The 22,441-nt window shown below is 24.8% G+C and overlaps 1 protein-coding gene across 1 annotated transcript in view; it reads left to right on the plus strand.

Annotated features, from left to right (window-relative positions):
- Positions 1-22,441, plus strand: part of LOC100198859 (ubiquitin carboxyl-terminal hydrolase 34) — a 195,646-nt gene that overhangs the window by 59,778 nt on the left and 113,427 nt on the right. Inside the window, exons 10-14 of the mRNA XM_065805242.1 lie at positions 4,646-4,724; positions 8,995-9,087; positions 12,127-12,358; positions 12,450-12,582; positions 17,526-17,871. Of these exons, the coding sequence (XP_065661314.1) occupies positions 4,646-4,724; positions 8,995-9,087; positions 12,127-12,358; positions 12,450-12,582; positions 17,526-17,871 (883 nt within the window). The remainder of the gene's footprint in view (positions 1-4,645; positions 4,725-8,994; positions 9,088-12,126; positions 12,359-12,449; positions 12,583-17,525; positions 17,872-22,441) is intronic.

The raw sequence follows: 22,441 nt of genomic DNA on the forward strand, positions 1-22,441 counted from the left end.
AATCATATTGATTGCATTGTTTCTAAGAAAAATGTGAGTGTTATTTAAACTCCGACCTTTGCAGTTGTTTTTAAAAGCTTTTAAAAATATTCCACCCTGTATGTGATATAATCTAATACATGATAAAGATGTAATGGAGTATAAATTTAATACACCTCAGTACCACAAAATTTTTTTCAAGTCCTCAGTAATCTAACAACATAAAAGAGACATAATCTAACAACATAATCTAACAACATAAAAGAGACATAACTAGGTGAAGTCCAAATATCAGTAGTGTACTGGAGTCCCAAAAAGGACTCCGGATTTGAAAGTCATAAAAAGATTATTTTATCTTAGTTTTTGGTATCCAGGAGCTGTAAAAATATAAATAAGTTTATGGACTACTAATAGGAAAAGAATTAAGACTTTTAGGTTAGAGGAATAATCACTTTTTGAGCCCGGAATCTTTAAGGATAATGACAGCAAGGACTCCGGGACTCCTGGGCTCCGGGATTAAAAACAATAAGTTTCAAGTCTTTAAATCTCATGAATTTTTTTCTTATAGCAGATCATAAGTCAAAAAACATGTTTAGAGCTTCTGGACACTACAGACTTGGAAAAAGTAGAGATATAAAGACGGAGTCCTTTTGGGACTCCGCATCCCTGGATAGTTTATGTTGTGACATTTAGTAATGATTGTACTGCATATTTTGTTGATATTTAGAATCAGCTTCATTTGAATTTTTTCTTTTGATGGTTTTTAAATTTTTTTGAAAGGTGGTTTTTATATTTTAAGAACTGATCATTCGCAACTGTTTTATATATGAAAAACAGCATCATAATGTCAATAAACAATTTTTTTCTTAAACTTGGTCAAGATTATCATAATTCAATTTTCTATGCACTTCTAAAGAGTTTTTAAAAGTTAACCTATTAAGCTCTAGTCTTTTCTTCTCATCCTTTTTTCTTTTTTCTCCAGTCTCCAAAGTGCTTGACTCACTCTCAGTAGAGTTCTCATCTTTGTGTTTAACACAAATAAGTCCATAATGACTTTGTTGAGAAGTTTTTAGAAGAAGCACCAATTTCTCCTCTTTTAATTTCAATACTGCGTATGTTATAGCAATATATTCAACAACCTTTCATTGCCCATGGGCAACAGTGAAATAATTCCAGATGGCTAAAACATCTCATTAGGCCATTATTTACAACAAAATTATATATTTTTGAATGTAAATAAATAATAATCATTACAAATAGTACGTTTTTTTTATAAAATAATATAAAAACAATGTATTTTACTAATTAAAAAAATCCATTAAAAAAATAAAAAAATAAAAAAAATCAAATAAAAATCAATTATAACTTTCAAAGTTATTTATTTTCCTTTTTTAATAACTAATATTACTATTATTATTACATTTTTACTATCAATAATAATTATAATAACATTGTTATTATAGTTAGTATTTCTTCTATTAATAACAATAAAGGATATATATATATATATATATATATATATATATATATATATATATATATATAACAGCTATTAATAAAAAGAATTATAGAGGAGTTGTAAATTATACAAATTACAAAATAATAATAATAATAATGATAACAATAGTAACAAAGATAATAACGATAATAACAGTGATAATAACATAAAATTCAAATCAAACATATAGCAACAAATCAAACATATAGCAACAAATTCAATAATGGTGACAAGACCTTCATTTTTTTTTCAGATGGGTTTAATAATGTTAACCAGCTTTTTAATAATGTTAACCAGCTTTTTAATAATGTTAACCAGCTTTTTAATAATGTCAACCAGCTTTTTAATAATGTTAACCAACTTTTTAATAATGTCAACCAGCTTTTTAATAATGTTAACCAACTTTTTAATAATGTTAACCAACTTTTTAATAATGTTAACCAACTTTTTAATAATGTTAACAAATTATTTTAATGTTCTGTTTATTGTTAATTTTTAATTTTTACTAATTAATATTACTTTATTATTACTATTATTAATTTTGAAAATCAAATTTTTTTAGTTACATGATTATTTTAAATAATTTTACCTTAAAATTCATATACAGCGGAGGAAATAGAATTAGCCTCACCATGTGCTGATCCAATATTTTGTAAATCTGTAAACAAGTTTGTGCGGTACAACTTTTGTATCCACACACATATAATTACTGTTACAAACAACAACTTTTTAGATTATAATATAGCATAATTAAATTGCGGAACATTTGATAAAACCATAAAATGTATAATACTTGATATTTGCGGTAACAAATAGAATTAGCCTCATCAATAATTATTTTCAGTTTACTTGTATATTTTGATCTGGTGATACGCATTTGTGAGTTAGTTTTTTATTATTATTTGTAAGTTAAACAAAGACTGTGAAATCAGTGCTCATAAAGTTTTTAACATTTGGTTTTTGATACCTTTATTTGAAATGGGACGTGGTAAGCGTTTAACAAATGAAGAATTAGCAGTAATCAAAGCATACAAAGATACAGGCTTATCTAATCGGGAAATTGCAAAGAAAATTAAAAGATCTCCAAAAGTGGTTAACAATTACTTCAAGATTGGCGTTAATTATGGAGCCTATAAGGGAAGTGGTGGCAAACGTAAAATTGATAATCGTACTAAACGAGTTATTGTACGTCGTGCTGCTGCTCAGCACATGACTGCATCTCAAATTCGTGCTGATTTACAATTACCTGTATCTGTTCAACGTGTGAGACAAATCTTACATGAAGATCCAAACACAGTTTGGAAAAAGCGTAAACCAAAACCAAAACATACTGCTCGTCATAAAAAAGTTAGATTACAATTTGCGAAAGAACACATGTCTTGGCAAGAAGAGTGGCATCAAGTTCTCTTCAGTGATGAAAAAAAGTTCGATCTAGATGGTCCTGATGGCTATCAATATTACTGGCACGATCTTCGAAAAGAGAAAGAAACTCGGATGAGTCGTAACTTTGGGGGTGGAAATGTTATGGTTTGGGGGGCTTTTTCCTTTGCTGGAAAACTTCCACTGGCATGGATTTCAACAAAAATGAATTCACAGGACTACATTGACTTATTAGAAATAAGTTTACTTGAACATGGTGAGGAATTGATGGGTGAAACTTTCACTTTCCAACAAGATAATGCTACTATCCATAATTCAAAGCTTACAAAAGCTTGGTTTAGAGAAAAAAATATTCACGTAATGGAATGGCCCGCACGTAGTCCAGACCTTAACCCAATTGAAAATCTATGGGGAATACTTTCTAGAAAGGTTTATGAAAATGGTAAGCAATTTGAATGCACTTTGGAGCTGAAAACTCGTATCAGAGAAGCTTGGAATGAAATATCTATAGAAACTATCCAAAATCTTGTGACTAGTATGTCAAACCGCATATTTGAAGTCATTAAAAATTCAGGAAGCTATACTAAATACTAAATGAGCGAAAAAACAAAATATTTTCTTTATTTTTTGTATATAACGCTAATGAGGCTAATTCTATTTTCTCCACAAATTGAATATTTTTAATTTTTTTTCCATTTGGAATTAATTAAGCATACCAATTTATAAACTTTTTACTTGTAGTAGAAGTAACAAGAAATAAAGTAGATTTCATAATTGTTTACCTGCAATTTTTGTTAAATTAGAACAAAAAATTAAGGTGAGGCTAATTCTATTTTCTCCGCTGTATTATAAATATTTTAAAATAAATTTATTATTTTTATTAGTTTGTTTTTATTGTTTTTAGATTAAAATTTTTTGTAACAATAAGTTTGCATAAGTTAAAAACAAGGAGCTCTTAATATTAATGGGTTCACGTAAGATGTAGTTGAAAACAAGAAGTATTGTTGGGTTTGAGTGTAGAAATTATACTTTTATTGAATACAGAGAAGTTATAACAGAGATTGAAATAAATTGCACTGAAATGTTAGTGTGTTAGTAAGTTTTGTTATTTGAAGTTGGACCAGAACCATATGCACCATATGCATGGTAAAAGTAAAAAAACTTATCAAAATCCATTATATATATTTATATATGTAATATATGTTTTTATATATTTAATTATATTTACATAAATAATATAATTTGTTTAAATATATAATACAATATGTTTAAATATATAATACAATATATTTAAATATACAATATATATATAAAAATGTGTGTATATATATATATATATATATATATATATATATATATATATATATATATATATATATATATATATATATATATATATATGTATATATATATATATATATATATATATATGTATATATATATATATATATATTCATATATATATATATATATATATATATATATTCATATATATATATATATATATATATATATATATATATATATATATATATATATATATATATATATATATATATAATAAAATATACATTCATATTTATAATAAAATATAATTATATAGAGCCCCAGTCATAAACCTAGCTCTGACCTTGATTATTATTAAACTTGGTCCTAGGCCTGGTCAATTATCAACCCCGGTTGATAATTGAACCGATTTGCTTCCTAAGTTTTTTTAATATTATATTGCTATTTTGAAGTTAAACAAATATATTCTATTCAATTTTTAAAATAAATTTTTTATGTTAGTCTATGTACAGAAATGGCTGAATGGTTAAACCAAAATGAAATGGTTGAACATTTATTTGGACCAAATTATCATGTTGAAGTATGAATTATTTTTTAAAAATAAATATGATATTTATCATACTATTTTGTTTTGAAATTTGAGAATGTATATAATAAGCGGATCTATAAAATGTCTAACGGATCTAAAGTCAGGGATTGCATCAGCATTTCTTGGTGTTTGAGGTTTGTTACTAGGCAAATCGCTTTAATTTTTTGCAATCGCTGTTAAAAAAGCGATTGCAAAAAATTAAAGCAAACACTAAAAAAGCTGCCGCAATTCCTAAAAATAATTAAAAAAAATACTTTTCATGAAATTATTTTATTGAAAGTCTTTTTTATATAAAGTATAGTAATACAACAGTTTAATAAAGTTATAAAAATAATTTAATTAAAAAATATATATTATATATGTATATATGTTAGGGTGGGTTGTTATATAAAGGAAAAAAATAAAAGCTATTTGATCATATTCTAATAGTGATATTATGTTGTCTTTGGTCTAAACAAATAAAAACATCTATAAAAAGCAAAATAAAGTCGTATCTTTAGCCCAGAATCAAAGTTTAAGGAATTTTTGAAAAAACAACATTTGGTTAAATGTATATATTTTATTAAGAAAAAAAAAAAAAAAAAAATAGAAAATGAAGAAATAAAATATAGAATTCATAAATAATAAAGATAGTACTAAAATTTGGTATTGATATACATTAATATACTGTAAAATAAAATCTAACTGATTATGTTTCGACCACAAAATCTTGTTTACTTTCAAATAGGGGCACAAGTTTTCTGGATGCAAGTTTCGCTTGTATTAAAACTTTTCTTGATTTTTTATTGCATAAGAACATAGATGTTTCCGTCACTATTTTCATAGAGCGTTCAACTGCCTGCGTATGACATAGTAGCTTTAAGTAAATTAAGTATAAGCTTCCCTGAAACTCTATAACCTCGTTTATTTCCTTATTATTGGCATCAAAATTTATTTGCAGCACTTCGAACACACAAGGTTTCTTTCTTGTATGAGGTGAATTTCGTGCTTTAAATATCCTCCTAATATTAGTTTAAGCTGTGGTGGCAGATATTGAGAACATTTAATTAATTTCCAAAAGTTCTTAGACCCATCATTGCAAGTTGGATTTGTTTTTATTTGAAACCATACTGGAGCATATACTTTAACACAGTATTCAGCTAATAGTTTTAATTTATTTGATGCATTTGTTATAGAAATATATAATCGTAGTATTCTATTTGCTTTTGTTAACCATTAGGCATGGGGAATCTTACCCGGGGATCTGTTACTCAAATCATCAACACCGTCTAACTTGACAAATAGATGTTTCAAAGGCAACTCGTTAAAGCCTTTTCTCAAAGGTTCTTATCATGTCGTTGAATTTTGCTGTGTTAGTGACCGTACCATCACAACCAATAGCCATCAAATCATCTAGATTAATTTTTTGTGACAAGAGAAGCCCATGCAATACTGAAGAAACAATTGCAGCGACTGCTCTGTTGGAAATACTGTAATGGTCGCAGGTTTTGACAGCATAGGCAAACTTTTAACTGTATTTTTTTAAATTTTTTTACTTGTGATGTGGAAGGTAAGTTTAGCCTATCAGGCAAAAAATATTGCCTTCAGACTCACTTGAAGACGACACTAACTCCTGCTGTTCAATATTACACTTCTTTTGAATTTTGTGAGTGTGTAAACTAGATTTGTTTGTCTTGGAGGCTCTTGTTACCTTTTTGTGTAATTTAGTTGAAAGAATTTGATCTATTCCACTAATTTGCATCTTCCTTTCTTGTTTTTAGTCAAGAAAAAACTTCTCTTCTTTTGGTACCTTTTTTCCTCTTGGGCAACAACAAAGTTGAATTTGTTTACATTTACATGAGTAAATGTCAAATAGAACTCTGCTATGCTGTATAAAATTAATTTTTGGATCAGCTGATAATCTTTTTAAAAATTTAATGATGTTTTTGCACTTTAAATGATAAGCTTTCAATAACTGGATTAGTCTTTTGTGTGAAACCATAGGAAGGGGCGATTTTCTCCAAACATCTTCTACTTTTTGAGACACAAGTTCAGCTTTATCTAAAAATAATGGTTCTTTTATAGTAATTCTGCTAATTTTAAGTTGTAATCTATTCCATTCGTAATATTGTAATATCATGACATCTTCGTAGGTAGGCAATACATTGTCCTTAACATCTTGTACACTCCCAAATATAGGTCACTGATAACTTTGTCTTTTAGTTTATGTAATGATTTGTTAGTTAGTGTAGAGAAAATTATGTAATGAATGTAAACAAAACTATTTGTAAACAAGATGGACTCAATAACCATATGTCACTTAAGAAAAACACAATAATATGCATTTAGTTCACAAAGTAAATTTGTTAAATTGTTTACGCTGTAGTGGCTTCAAACCACTTTTTTATATGTTTACATCAAACTTCGGAATCAATGGGCATGCTGTTACACTAAAAAAAAAAAATTTTTTAACAGATTTGTAACTAAACCAATAAGACAGTATATTTTCACTATTACAACTGGGTTTCTGGGAAGAAAAAAATTTTCGACCCACCCTAATATGTATATTATAAAGACTATTTGACCTACAACAAAACGGAGGCAAGCTTCGACTACAAAAAAAAGTTAGCTTTTTTAGTACGCATTTATTCTTTTGTTTTAATCAAAAAATTTAGCCCTAACTTTTTTTTATAATTATTCTCCTTTAATTTGAACACATTGTGTCTCAGAGGTTTAGGATCCCTTAAATGATTTTTTTAATTATAAAAGTTGACTAAACTTGGCTTATTTTAAAAAAATAGGAGTGTAAACCAAAAAAACTATGGTTTTTTGGTTTCAACTCCTATTCAAATAAAATATGCTCAATAAATTAAGAGTTATTATTTTATTTATTTGCATTTTAAATAAATTTTATTTATTTAAAATAATGCAAATAAATAAAAGTTATTTTATTTTACTTTTACATAAATGCTTTTATTAATAAAAAAAAAGCAACTAATGTAGGAAAAAAATTTTTTTTGGTTTTTCTTTAATTAAAACTTCAATCACAGTATATAATATTCATATTTTGAAGGAGAAAACTAAACACTATGTCTTTACACTCTACAAATGCTTTTAAATAACAACAGTCAGCAAGTACCCAAAATTACCAAAATCACTGTTTTGATATCCCTAAATGAGTTCTTATTGGTCAAGTTTGACCACTTAAAAATATCTGGGTTTAAAAATATTTTTAACCCAGATATTTTTAAGCCGTGTAAAGTTTTTGCAAGCAAAATCGATGTATTTCAAAAGTGACAAAATATTTTAGACTAAAATATTTTCCAAAAGCTTCTAAAATGTTTTTATTATTTATGATAAGATACTTTTTGTTGATATGATAAGATACTTTTTGTTTTTATGATAAGATACTTTGGTTGCCTTTTATACACTTGATTAAAGTTCTTTTTTTATTTTTTTTTTTAAGTTGTTAATTAAAAACATTTTTCTTCAGTTTTTATTTTTCCGTTCATTTTTTTATTAAATTAATTTATTGTTAAATTTTTTAAAAAATCTTTATAAAATTTTGTCACCATTTGTGAAGTCTTTGCAATGAATCAACATTGTTAACCCATTTAACAATTTAAATAAACTAATCACATTTCAATTCAGTTATCAAGAAAACAATTAGCATTAGTAGTTTTAATGGCGACATTTTGTAAAACAATGTTCTTTTAATACTAAATATTCAGTTTCAATTATTATTATTATTTATTTTCTGCTAAAAATAAACTTCTGGGCTATATTAACCTTTATATCATCATCGAGTGCTGAAGTTTCATATTTTTTTAAAGCTATACTTTGTTGTTATTTAAAACAACGATCACTTGAACTTAGTAATAAAATTTAAAAATTAGAAATGTCTTTGGGTGTTGTAAAACATTATGGGGTAATAAATTACACAAAAATTTTTAAATAAAAATTTTTGTCATATATATTTGCGATGTATGTGTATGTATGTATGTATGTATGTATGTATGTATGTATGTATGTATGTATGTATGTATGTATGTATGTATGTATTTATTTATGTATGTATGTATGTATGAGTGTATATATATGTGTGTATATATATATATATATATATATATATATATATATATATATATATATATATATATATATGTATGTATGTATGTATGTATGTTAAATAGATTTACTTTTGTTTTTTGAAAAAAAATAATTTAAATAATTTAGAAATAAAAAAATAACTGAAGTTACAGATTTTGAATATTTTTTTTAGTTAATAAAGCAATCACAATTCCTGTTGAGTTTTTTGGCACAAGAAAGGCAATTACATTCTAAACATATAGATTGCCTTTGGGCTGCTGCACAAGTATTTGTTTTTCTTAATTTTAATATTATAAATTGATTAAACCAGACTTTTGTGTTTTGCTTCATAAATATATATATAAATTATAAAAAATAACTAATACTTTTAGCTTGAAGCAAAGATCATAATAACATGTTTTAATTTAAAACTAATTTAATAAAAGTATATAATTTTATTTTAATAAAGAAATATTTAATTTAATTTAGTTTTAAAAAAATAAAATTTAATTTTGATTTAAATATATTAAAGTTTATTAAAATTAAAGTTAATGCTTGGGTTTAACTTAACTGTCAAATTTATTTAAAAGTATTATTAAATATTATTCAATATTAAAATTTTATTTGTTCTTAAAAAAAATTAGCTCATTTTTATCACAATTGTTTTTTTTGGTTTTCCTTCCTAAATATTTTTTTTTACTCAAAATTAAATTTTAAATAAACAGCTGCATCAAAAAATTGCATCTAAATTTTTTATGAAGCAAGTTAAATTGCAGCGATTATTTTTTAATTAACAATATATACAGTGATATAATTTAAATAAATGATGTTTGAAAAAATAATATTTGCTTTTACAACAAAATCGTTAATAAAATAATAAACTTTTAATAAATAAAGTAAATAAATTAACATAATTTTTTTATTTCTTACTTGCTAATTTTAAAAAAATGAAAAATCACTTGTAGTTGCAAAGCTGCAATTAGAAATTTATCAAATATTTTTAAAATACAAAAGTTTAACATATTTTAATTCGTTTATGCAAATGTTAAGAAAAGAAAGAAATTTGTTAATATCAAACAATTTTGAAAATGTAATATTAAATTTAATTATTTAATATTTAAAAAAGTAAGAGAAAACAAACTTTCAAAGACATAATGAGAAACATAAAAATATGTTAAATAACATTCAACTCAATTTGCGATAAATAATATTGCGGTAACAAAAAAAAACTAAAATGCAAGACCGGAAATTTTTTTTTATTACTTGATAAACTGCCTGCCCCAACCAAACCTTCAGTCAATGTAACAGCACTCCCTTGCGAGTCAGGCTAAGATAGTTGATGTAGTAGCACTCCATTGCGAGTCAGATTATTTGTCAGTCGATGTAACACTACTCTGCTGCGAGTCAGCGAAGTGCTGCTTGAAACACAGTGTTAAATTTTCATTTAACAATGTGTTTCATCAATAAAGACTTATCAGAAATTAATTAAAAAAATAATCAAATCAATAAAACATTTTATACTGAAAATTAGATCACAGGAAGTCGTAAATGTTTTAACTACTGTAAATTTTCACACTTTTACGGAATATGCTGACACTATTGTAAAAAGAATTTTATAGAATTGATTACTGATGATTGAGATATTAAGCTATTTTTATAGTTTTGTAAGGACATCTTCAACCTTTTTTTTAAGGGCATCTTCAAAATTCGTTTAGAGGAACTGACTACATTTTCATTAAAGGAATTTTGGTTTAGCCTGTTATTAATTGAAATTGGGATTTGTTTTAAAATTTGGGATGGATGATTTAAGTTAATATTGATGTACAATAGTTAATTGTTTGGTTTTTTGAAAGGCTTTTATGAATTTTCAGATAGGTTACATTTGACATCAAGAAAATTCAAAATTTTTAAATTTATGCTTCGATTTGAAAGGCAATATTAAAAAAAAAGTTTATAATCATTTCTAATTTTATCGAGCTGTGGACCAGATTTTTTATGCATTACTATTAAACCATCGTCGTGATACAACTTCCTGTAATTTAATTTTTGGTGTAAGTTAAAGATCATTCATTTCTGATGTCTTTATTAATGAAACACAGTGTTAAATGAAAAATTTTTGTTTAGTGATTTTCTACCAATTTGTTATTGCTCCGTTCTTTTAAGGTGGTACCCCTAGAAAAAAGCAATTATATTTTATAGTAATAGCGAATTGTTGTAATATCATTTTTTCAATGCTAGAAATAAGTACAAATTTAAAAAGTTTATTTTTGTAACAAAATGGGCATTTTTTAAAGCTGAGCCAGCGTTTTTTTACTATTTTATGAGCAAAATTAGGATAAACTTAGGACACAATAATTTTAAAACAACTGATGCATATAATATGAAGTACAGTGATATATTACATATATATAAAAGGAATGAGCAAAAAAAAAAATCTATAGACAAACTTAAAAACTTAAATACAAAGAATATAATTCAAAATATTTTATATTCAAATATTATATTCAAAACTGTGTATACATATACTTTTATTTTAAAACCCAAATTTTTCAACTTTATACTTCAAAAGACCTCTCAAAGAATATATCATTAGAAAGAGTGTAGAATGACATTTAAAAAGTATATGTATACACAATTTTGATTTTTCTTTTTTTTCATTTTTTTTTTTCTAGGGGAACCACCTTAAAAACATTGAGCACTCTATTTTGTAGAATACATTTTAAATTTACTTATATATATACATATATATATATATATATATATATATATATATATATATATATATATATATATATATATATATATATATATATATATATACACACAACCCTCAGAATTAAGAAAATTGAGGTCAATAATTTGTTGACCTCAATCTTTTAAAGGTCGGCAAAAAAAATTTGATACAAAGGTCTTACCATAAAATATCGAGACAAGGTTGGCAAATTTTATGCCGACCTCAAAAACTTTTAGGTCGGCATTGGTGAATGCCGACCCTAATTCCGAGAGTTAAATATATATATATATATACACACACACACACACACACACGCACACACACATATGTATACATGTGTGTGTATGTATATATGTATATATACACACACACACATATATATACACATATGTAAATATATATATATATATATATATATATATACATATATATATATATATACATATATATTTTTAAATATATATATATATATATATATATATATATATATATATATATATATATATATATATACACATACACACACATATATGTGTATATGTATGTGTTTATGTGTATATATATATATACACATGTATGAAATAAAATTAGGTAAAACACATCAGTCGATATGTTCTGGAGCTTTTGATAATGTTAGCAAAAGTGATGGATGTTATTTCTGTTCAGTATTTACTTCATCAAATAGCTCAACTTTCAGTTAACAGTCATACAAAACAGACTCTGCTACTATCATCATTACTAATACGAAGTATATGGACAGCAGGGTTAACTGGGGCAAATCTTATAATCAACAGCCCTATAAAAATAACAAACAAAAATTCATGTAAGTCATTAATTGTTTAAAAGCTTATCAAGTTTTATTTGTGGGGTTAAAATACATTAGAAAGGATTAGAAAACATTTATTTATTTTCAGTCGCTTCACCGCCTTTATTTAAAGAATTGCAAGTGAGTCCTATTCAAAGTCCCAGTTTAAGTAGCAGTGTTAGTACAGATGAAGAAATATCAGATATACATGGTGGAAGATTCATGGAATCTCAGCTAAGAAAGTATATTAGATTATTTTATATTCCATTACTACAAAAATTTAATATTTTAATTATGTGATTTTATAATTAGCTTGTGGTGTTCATGAAATTTAAAATATTCTTATTTGAAAGATCAACATTTTGTGCATGTGCGTATAAATGTATACAATAATATATAATATTATATAAAGCTATATAATATTATGTAATAGTATATATATATATATATATATATATATATATATATATATATATATATATATATATATATATATATATATATATATATATATATATATATATATATATATATATATATATATATTTATATATATATATATATATATATAACATTGTATATATATATTTATATATGAATATATATATATATATATATATATATATTTATATATGAATATATATATATATATATATATATATATATATATTTATATATATATATATATATATAACATTGTATATATATATTTATATATGAATATATATATATATATATATTTATATATGAATATATATATATATATATATATATATATATATATATATATATATATATATATATATATATATATATATATATATATATATATATATATATATATATATATATACACACACACACACATGTATATATATATATATATATACATATATATGAATATATATATATATATATATATATATATGTATATATATATATATATATATATATATATATATATATATATATATATATATATATATATATATATATATATATATATATATATATATATACATATATATATATATATTAATGTGTCAGTATAATTTTGCCATTCATTAGTATCAACAATATGAATTTTTGTTGAGACTGGAGTATAGCTGTGTCATCTGCAAATAGAGCCATTTTAGAGATAAGATTATCAAGAAAGTTAATAATATAGATAAAGAACACATTGGACCATTGATGGAACCTTTTGGTATCCCTGTCAATAAAGGAGCTTTTTGTTAATTATGTACTGGTTTAATACTTAGATTAGAAAGGATTAATTATAAAATCTTTTCTAGCTTTTTTATATAAAGTTAGCTTTTTGAGAAGACCAACATGCTTGACTATATTAATATTATTATTATTATTATTATTATATAAAAGCCTTTATTAAGTCCAGAGCAGTGAGTCCTTTCCTCATTACCTCCTAATCTAATGCTTGAAAACTTTCTGTAATGAATTTTTTAAGTTAGCAGTGGACCAAGAGGAGTGAAATCCATCGCCAGAGAGTAAGTTGTAAGGTTGTGACAGGAAATCTTCCATAAACTGTAGAATTGTTAATGTGAGAAATAGCTTTAGCAACAGAAGCAGAGTTGATTTGGATATTTAACAGTTATATAGCAGTTTTGCAAGATGTAGAAAACCATTTGATAGAATGAGGCTTGACTTTATATTGGTAACAAGGAATAAAAACTTTCTTACCTTCATAAATACTGGAGAACATAGCGGAAGTACAATTTTGAGATTTAGAGACAGCGAGATCAGTTTTACTAGAGCTTCAGTGTAAAGCCATTCTGTGAAAATAGCATATAAGTCACTTATAGCATCAATATTGGCTAGATTTTGAAAACAAAATTGAAAAGAATTCTTGGTAATAAAGAGAATGATAAAAAATAAAAATAAAAGCTACAGAGCAAAGAGGTGCTACGTAAAAGGTAAAAGCACATAGTCTGAGGATTCAAATAGGTGAATTAAGAGGTATTTATTTTCGTGCCTACATTTAGAAATTAATTCAGATTTTTTATTTAATAAATTTTCCTGATTTAAATGAGTAATTATTTCAAATTTTTCTTGCAAACATAGCATACATTTTTTGGAAGTGTTATTATAGGCAGGGGCAGATTTTAGAATAGACCATTGTAAATTAAAATTTTTCTTTTTTTCTTTTAAATCCCAAATATATTTTGACAGCATAGTCTCTTTTGAATATTTTTTGTGTTTAAACAATTGTTTGTGGTTGGCATAACGTTTTTTCCATTCCCCCTCGGTAAAGCCAATATATTGTTTATCAGGGTTATTTTGTGAGGAAACAATGCACTTGTAAATTACATTTTTCGAAAGGCATTTTCCATTTAGAGGGCAATATATTTTTTGTTTTCAATTACAATAATCAGTTTTTTTCTTTTAAACGTTCATTTTATTAATTAAAGCGTAGTTGTGGCCTTTTATAATTCTTTCTAAATTTTTTGTACAACTATAACTTACTTTAATGGTATTTCTGTTAAAAATCTTATGTAATTTATTAGAGGGAGGAAAATGTTTGTCTACTAATCTTAGAAAAATTTTACCTATATTTGTTGAAACATTTTTGTTGTACGGGGGTTTGAACCAAATTGTGTTTCTATATCTATTACGCTTTTTTGCAATTTTCTTTTCAAATTTTAGTTATTAAATTTTAGAAATTTTGAAAGCTTTTTTTTAAGGGCATCTTCATAAACTCGTTTAGAGGAGTTAAAATATTTTCATTAGAAGAGTTTTGGTTTAGCCTATTGTTAATTGAAATTGGAATTTGTTTTAGAATTTGAGGGGGATGTTCACATTAATATACAAAAATTCGTCATTAGGCTTTTTTGTAGGGCTTATAGGAACTTTCTGAGAGTTTAAATGTGACATCAAGAAAATTCTCTATTTTTAAATTCATGTTTATTTCAATTTGGAAGCCAATGTTTTTAAAAACATTGGCTTCCAAATTGAAATAAACATTTTTAATAATATCTTTTCTAAATTTATCGAGTTGTAGGTTTATATATTTTAAATACCCTAGCTAAAATAATTTGGATTATTTTAGCTAGGGTATTTAAAATATATAAACCTACAAATTCGCAAGTTTCTGCTCCATCGTAACTTCCTATTGTTACATCAAAGCATTCGTGTGTGGTTTTTTTCTTCCACGTTTCCTTATTAAAATAGAGTAAATTTTTTCTGCAGTGCTTAATTATACGGATAGTGTCCTCAGAAAATTTCTGAATGGGATTTTCCAAATTCTATTGTTTTATCTAAAATTTCTGTTGTAATTGAGGGGTAAAAATCAATAATATCAAATTGTTTAAATGTGCATTCATTTTTATTGTTAATATTAGAAAACCAATCTATAACATCAGTGGTATTTTTCCACTGATGTAAACCTAATTTCTTCCGAAATGTAGTTGTGAGTTTTGTGTAGTTTTACTTTACTAACGTGCCCTAGTTCACTTTTTGAAGGTACTAGTAGCCTAGAAGAGAGTTTATTTTGAAAATTTGGTTTAAAATCTTTTAGTTAAACAAACGCTTGTGCTGGTGCAACTGGTTCAAATCGCCCATCTAAACTAATTTTCTTGGCAATGTTTTGAGTTTCTAAATTAATGGCGTTTTCCAAGTTATTTGGTGCTTTTGTATAATTATTAGAAATATTATTGCGCCGTTTTTTTTTATGTGTTTCTGGGGTAATTTGGTAAATGTTGCTTGTTTTGTCAGCAACTAAAATATTAGCGTTCAATTTTATATTATGTCTTTTATAATGTCTAGTTTTAATTTTGGAATTCATTATTTATATTTTGAAATTTTATAGTTTTAATTAAGTGTAATAAATCATTTTCAAAATTTTCCAGGTCAGAAATAAATGGTGGGGTGTTTTTTGTTTTGAATCCATAATTTTCATTCTGTTTTTTTTCAATTAAAGGGTTTTTATTTTTTTCAGATTCTAAGAAAAAATGGGCTTTCCAACGAATTCTTCTTATAAAGTGTTCTACTTTACTCATTAAAGAGTGCTCAACAAGTATAAACTAGGAGCTTAATATGTGAATTTTCTTGATGTCACATTAAAATAGTAAATTTTCTTGATGTCAGGCCAGGCCAAGCTTATTAATATTTAAGCCTTTGAAAATCAAAAGATTTAAGCCATCAACACTGAGATCTGAAAATGAAACAGCCAAAAGGGAAAGACTTAATAAATAAAAAACTGCTTCAAAAAATATAAACATTTGTAAAAGAATAATATTTAAATAATTAAAAAAACTTGGTGGTACTTATGGTTTTTTGAATTTTTTAGGTATTTTACTCATGCTTTTAACAAATAGAGAACTTTACTTTATTATAGATAGTGTATGGTACCCTAACAATAAGCTGTGACCAAGAGCTGGATGCAGTTTAATTTTATTTATTAACTTATAGTTTTGACAAACAGTTCTTTATGCAATCAGTATATTTTAAACTTTTGCAAAAGGAGGTGTTATTAGTATTAAATTATCATTTTGTTAATATAAACATCTTGTTATTAGTTACAACAAAATAATAATAATAAACATCATTCAATCAGAATGTTTCAATGTCATGAACTATGACATAATTTGAAAATTACAATTTTTAAGATTTCAATATCCTCCGCACAGCCTCTAGCAAAGTCTCACTACTTTATTGTACTTCGGGAGATGAATAACATAAAATAAAAATCAAATGATGTGGTTCCCTTTTTTTTTTTTTTTTTTTTTTTTTTTTGGTGTTAGTTTTGTTTATTCTGTTATATATATATATTTTTTCTGTTTGATTCTTTTTCTGTTAATTTATTTTAGTTATTAACAGTGTTAAACATGATTATATGTTTTAAAAAACATATAATCACATTTATAAAACTAGCTAGTGTAATTGTTTTTTTTTTCTTTATTTATTATTTTCGACATTATTTTTGAGCTTAGCTTTAAAATCAGCAAAATATTAAGCTTGTTTTTTAATAATAAGCTTGTTTTTTAATCTTTTAGTGTGAATTTCACCTAATTTTTTTTAAATATGGAAACTTTTTTAGGCTTTTTTGAGTTTAAGTAGTTTTCAATTTTATTCATATAATGGTTTTTATTTATTTTAATATATATGGTGTATTTGAAATTTTGATATTTCTGTTTATGCCAAAAAAATAGTTTTGACTTTATTTATGATGTAGTTTAGAAATTCGAGTTCTTGACCAGAATCTACGTTCACAAGTTATAACTCCTTTGTTGGAGCTTTCTCCTTCTGCTAGTGAAGGCATTGATAATCAGTTACTAAGTAGACAAGTTAGTAATGATCTTGAAAAATGTGATGATACAGTAAGCTCTACGCAAACTAATGGCAGTTTGACTGATCAAAATCAAGACATTCTAGATGATTTAGATGATGATGTATCAATGTGCTCTGTAAGCAACAATCCTGTCAAATTGGACAATCAGTTAAATATTAACTTTAAGGTTGAAAGCTTATGTGAGCCTGGAAACACACTATTATGGGATCTAATACAGGAACCTAATTGTGTGAGTCTTTAAATAATATTTTAATAATTCAAACGCAAAAAATTTTTAAAATAAATTTAGAAAAATAAAGTATTTTGCATTAATTACCTAAAACTCATTCAATGGTTCTGAGGGCTGCATAATAAGTTAAAATAAAGTTTATAAGAATCATTCCATTATGAAGATCATCATCACCATCACAAAGATTATCATCATCATTGTGCTTAAATTGTAGTTTTTTAATTTTAAGAAACTCTTATTTTTTTTAATTGTTTCTTATTGTTTTTTATATACAGGTATTCATACAATTTATTTTTCTTAAATATATACATGTAATCATAATAACAAAAAAACTTAATGTATTTATAAATACTATTTTTAAAAATTTACTAATTTAAAATTATTATTTATTTTTTTTATGCTCTTTAAAAATTTGTAATAAATTGAAATATTTGTTTAAAATGTTTGTTAACTTAAAATACTGAAATATAGACACACACACACATACACACACATACATACATATACTAGACCAATTAGGTTAAACATAGTTTAATTTTAATCTTTGGCTAATTAGTGTTGCATAAAACATCATCAATGTTGTCATACTGTAATAGGAATCACATTTTTATAGAGACAACACTCTGAATAGTGACAACACTCTGAATAGTGACAGCACTCTGAAAAAAATTAGTGTTATTTCAAATTAAGAATTTAATAAAAGTTTTATACTTATATAATTTTGTTCAGAATGTTCCAGGGCTCAAATTTACGCAAAAAAATCTCATCACAAAGAAATTTTTTTTTTTTTTTTGTACGTGATACTATACTTTATAGAATGGTCAAAAAACACTAAATTAGGAAGGGGAAAAAAAAAGCGAATCATTAAAGTATTTTTTTAGTAAGTAATCACTTAATTTGAGCCCTGATGTTAAATAATTAAATAACTTTTTTTTTTAACATTAAAGCAACACTTAAAGATAATGGCAGAATTATTTTGTAAAACTAAATAACTTTGATTTTGTCTTTATTAAAGGAATATTAAAAAAAATAAAATTAGTAATTGTAAATTATAATGTACTGTCAGGACCCGTATGATATGGGTCACGGTAAGTCTGTTCCACACTGATTATTTTTAAACTTTTTATTATGTCTCTACTTCAATAAATTTTAGTTAACGGAAAAAAATTAATCGATTTGAAGTTCTTGTCTTTTGGTTAACAATTAATTTACTTCAAAACTGTACTTATTTACAATATTTTTTACATAATAAAAGTATCTTTAACATAGAAGACAGTCGCATAACATTTCTTCAGGTGTTTTCGGAAATTTAGGCTATAATTGAATTTTAACCCTCTTATTAAAATTTATTTAAACAACAAAAATGGACACTATTTATTTTCAAATTAGCACTATCTGTTTAGTATTTTTTGTAGAAGCTTTTCTGTAAAAAAACTTAACCAATTCATTTAATTAAGTTGTTTATAATGCTAAGTTTGCCAATTAAATTTTTATAACTGTTGTTTGCCAAAAATACTTAATGCAAATGCAAACCATCTATACTGTAATCACCAAAGGTGATAAAAATACAAACTGTTTCCATTCGCATATAAAAATATAACAAAAATATAAAAAAACTTAGCAAAAAAGGACAATTTATCCATATAAAATAATAATTCTAAAGAGAAAAAATATAAAAATTTATTTGAGAAACAAAAAACATTTTTCTTGAGATAAAATAAAAATATAAACTTAAAAAAAAGTTACAAAATGTTCAACATAAAAAATAAAAGCAATATAAATATTTTAAAATTATTTTATTTTCATTGCTTTTATTAAATGGTATTAAACTTTATAAAGTTTATAATTGGTATAAAATTTTATTAAAAGATTATCGAAACTTCGTTTTTGCTTTTATTAAATGGTATGAAGATTATCAAAAATTTGTTTTGGCTTTTATTAAATGGTATAAAGGTTATTAAACTTTGTTTTGGCTTTCAGAAAACAATCAACATTCAGAATATTTCTTAAATTCTGCTATGTCGGAACTTTCTAAAATCAGTCAAAAGTGAAGGAATTCGACCTAAAAATGAAATAAAATTATTTTTGAATACATTTATTAGATATTAATGTGTCATGTTTATTTATTTATTTGAAAAAAATGTGGCTAAATAGTTAACAAAAAAGGAAAGCAACTTTTTTAAAAAAAGCTAAAAATAAATAATTACAATAAGATAAACCATTATGTTTTTATTTGAAAACTGAATTCTTGGCTTTTAGTGAATGATATTTTGTAGTCAGTGATGATTATTTGTAGTCAGTTTCAGTAATGAAACAACTCAATAATCATTTTTAACTATAGACAATGGCGTGAAGGCCATTGTCTATAATTAGCCAAGTATATAAAGCCAAGTCGTTTATCATCACAAAATAAAACAACAATAGCATCACAATATTAACAAATAGCATAACATATTACATTAAATTCTCAATAACTCAAACCCTCAAGGGGCCAAGAACAAAATTTTAAAATTAGTTCAAGGTAACGAATATTGAGTTTTCCAGATTTTCATTTTAACTACGAATAGCGTACACATAGAAACACAAAAATAGTTACAAAATATAAACCCATATAACCTTATATAACATAATAAAAACACTCATTACCACATCATATGACACATAAAAATACTTATCAAAAACTATAAATTAAGAACAAATACAACATTATTTGTGTAATATTCTTTCATACCTTTTAATGAATGTTTATCAAATTTAAAAAACAAATTATTAAATGACTTGTTCGTAACATGCTACATAGAATTGGTTGTGTAAAAGCCAAGACTTTTTGAAAATAACCAACTTTATTAAATGTTTATCCCTGACTTATACTTATTGCCATTGATTATCATTAGTAAAAGTATCTTATTTAAATGATTAACTTGATAGCATTAAAATTAATAGGAAAAATTGAAAAACAACACAAAAATTTATGAAAAAAAAGTTATTTAAAGAAAAAAAAAGTAAAAAAAAGCAACTTAAAAGTAAGAAATTCATTTAAAAGTCAAAGGCATTTACTACTTTTAGGCCACATCTTCTTGTTTTACACCCAGCATCCTCTCTTCCTCTGGTGCCATATAGAGGGTATAAAAAAATTAAACTTACAATATAAGCAATCAATCAATGCAATAAGTTAAGTATAAGTAGGGGGGGGGGCGGTGGTCCAAAGACCTATATTTTTTGTTTAACCAGTTATTCTTAATTAATTTTTTTAGAAAAGTTCAATAAGCAATACAGTTTTTGCTATTTTTTTGTGGTTGACCTTCAATTTTTAACATTTAAAAATATTAAAAAACTTTAAAACTAAAAATCTTCGCAGCGTATTCTTTGCGTGTAAAGTTACCCAAGTTTATGTTAAAACTAATGTCAATTAAATTTTGATTGGATAACTTTGAATTAAATTGAATGAAAGTTGTGTTTAAACAAAAATAAGTCTTATCTAGTATAAATTTTTTTTTTAGTTTACATCGCTAGAAAGTACTTAGCTATTAGTTTTGTAAACTAAATTTAGATACCAATTAAAATAACAAATATTGCTAGAAGTAACAAACTAATAAATAAATAAATCATAAACTAGTAAATAGATGGATTCAAAATTATTAAACTTTTATAGAATTTTCCCAGTAATTTACACATTACTGAAGAATACAGCTTTAAACATGTAAAAGAATTTTTATTATGTTCTCCTTTGTAAAAGCCGGATGTCTGGCAACTCAATGCTCAGTAGTTGTAGAAGTAGTTCATATATACGCACCTAAAAACTTGGATGGTTGTATTATTTTTAAAATACTGTAAATTCCAGTTAACTCGAACCGCCAAGGGACCAAGGAAAACGGTTCAATTAAACGAATGTTCGACTTAAGTAAAAGTAAAACAATTGTTATTTAACAAAAAAGAACTTAAAGCTTAACTTAAGCTTAACTTAAAACTTAAGCTTAAGGCGTTCAAGAGATATTATATCTTAGCTTGTTTAAAAGTACAAGGCAGCGCATTTACTTGCAAGTCAAATGTCAATAAATATAATGAAAAAAAACGCTGCAATAATCAGTTAATTTACTAAGTTAAGTATAAGTAATTACAACAACTTGATTTTTGTACCAGAAGAAGAAGCAGCTGGAAGCTATATAAAAAAGTTAAAAATACGATAAAAGCAATCAATCAATGTTGTTCTTGTTACTGTTGGGGCAGCACTTGTTGATTGCTGTTGCAACAACTGTACTGGCTATAAGAAATCTTAAAATATGTTATCTAATTGAAAAATAAATATTTTATGATTACACTAAATAGAAACAGATTTTATTATGTTTTTCATCATGACGGTACATTGCTTGGCTGGTAAGAACAATATTTTTGCTCTCAACCAAGCCAAGTCACATTATAGCAAAGTGCACCACTTGGCTAGCAAGGACAACACTCTTGCTGTGAACTAAGCCATTTCAGAACACTTTGAAACCACGGAAACAACATAATTGCTTACAAACTAAAAACATATAACATTATAACACATAACACACATAAAAACACTTCATAT

The sequence above is a fragment of the Hydra vulgaris genome, chromosome 09, assembly GCF_038396675.1.
Source record: "Hydra vulgaris chromosome 09, alternate assembly HydraT2T_AEP".
Classification (NCBI taxonomy): domain Eukaryota; kingdom Metazoa; phylum Cnidaria; class Hydrozoa; order Anthoathecata; family Hydridae; genus Hydra; species Hydra vulgaris.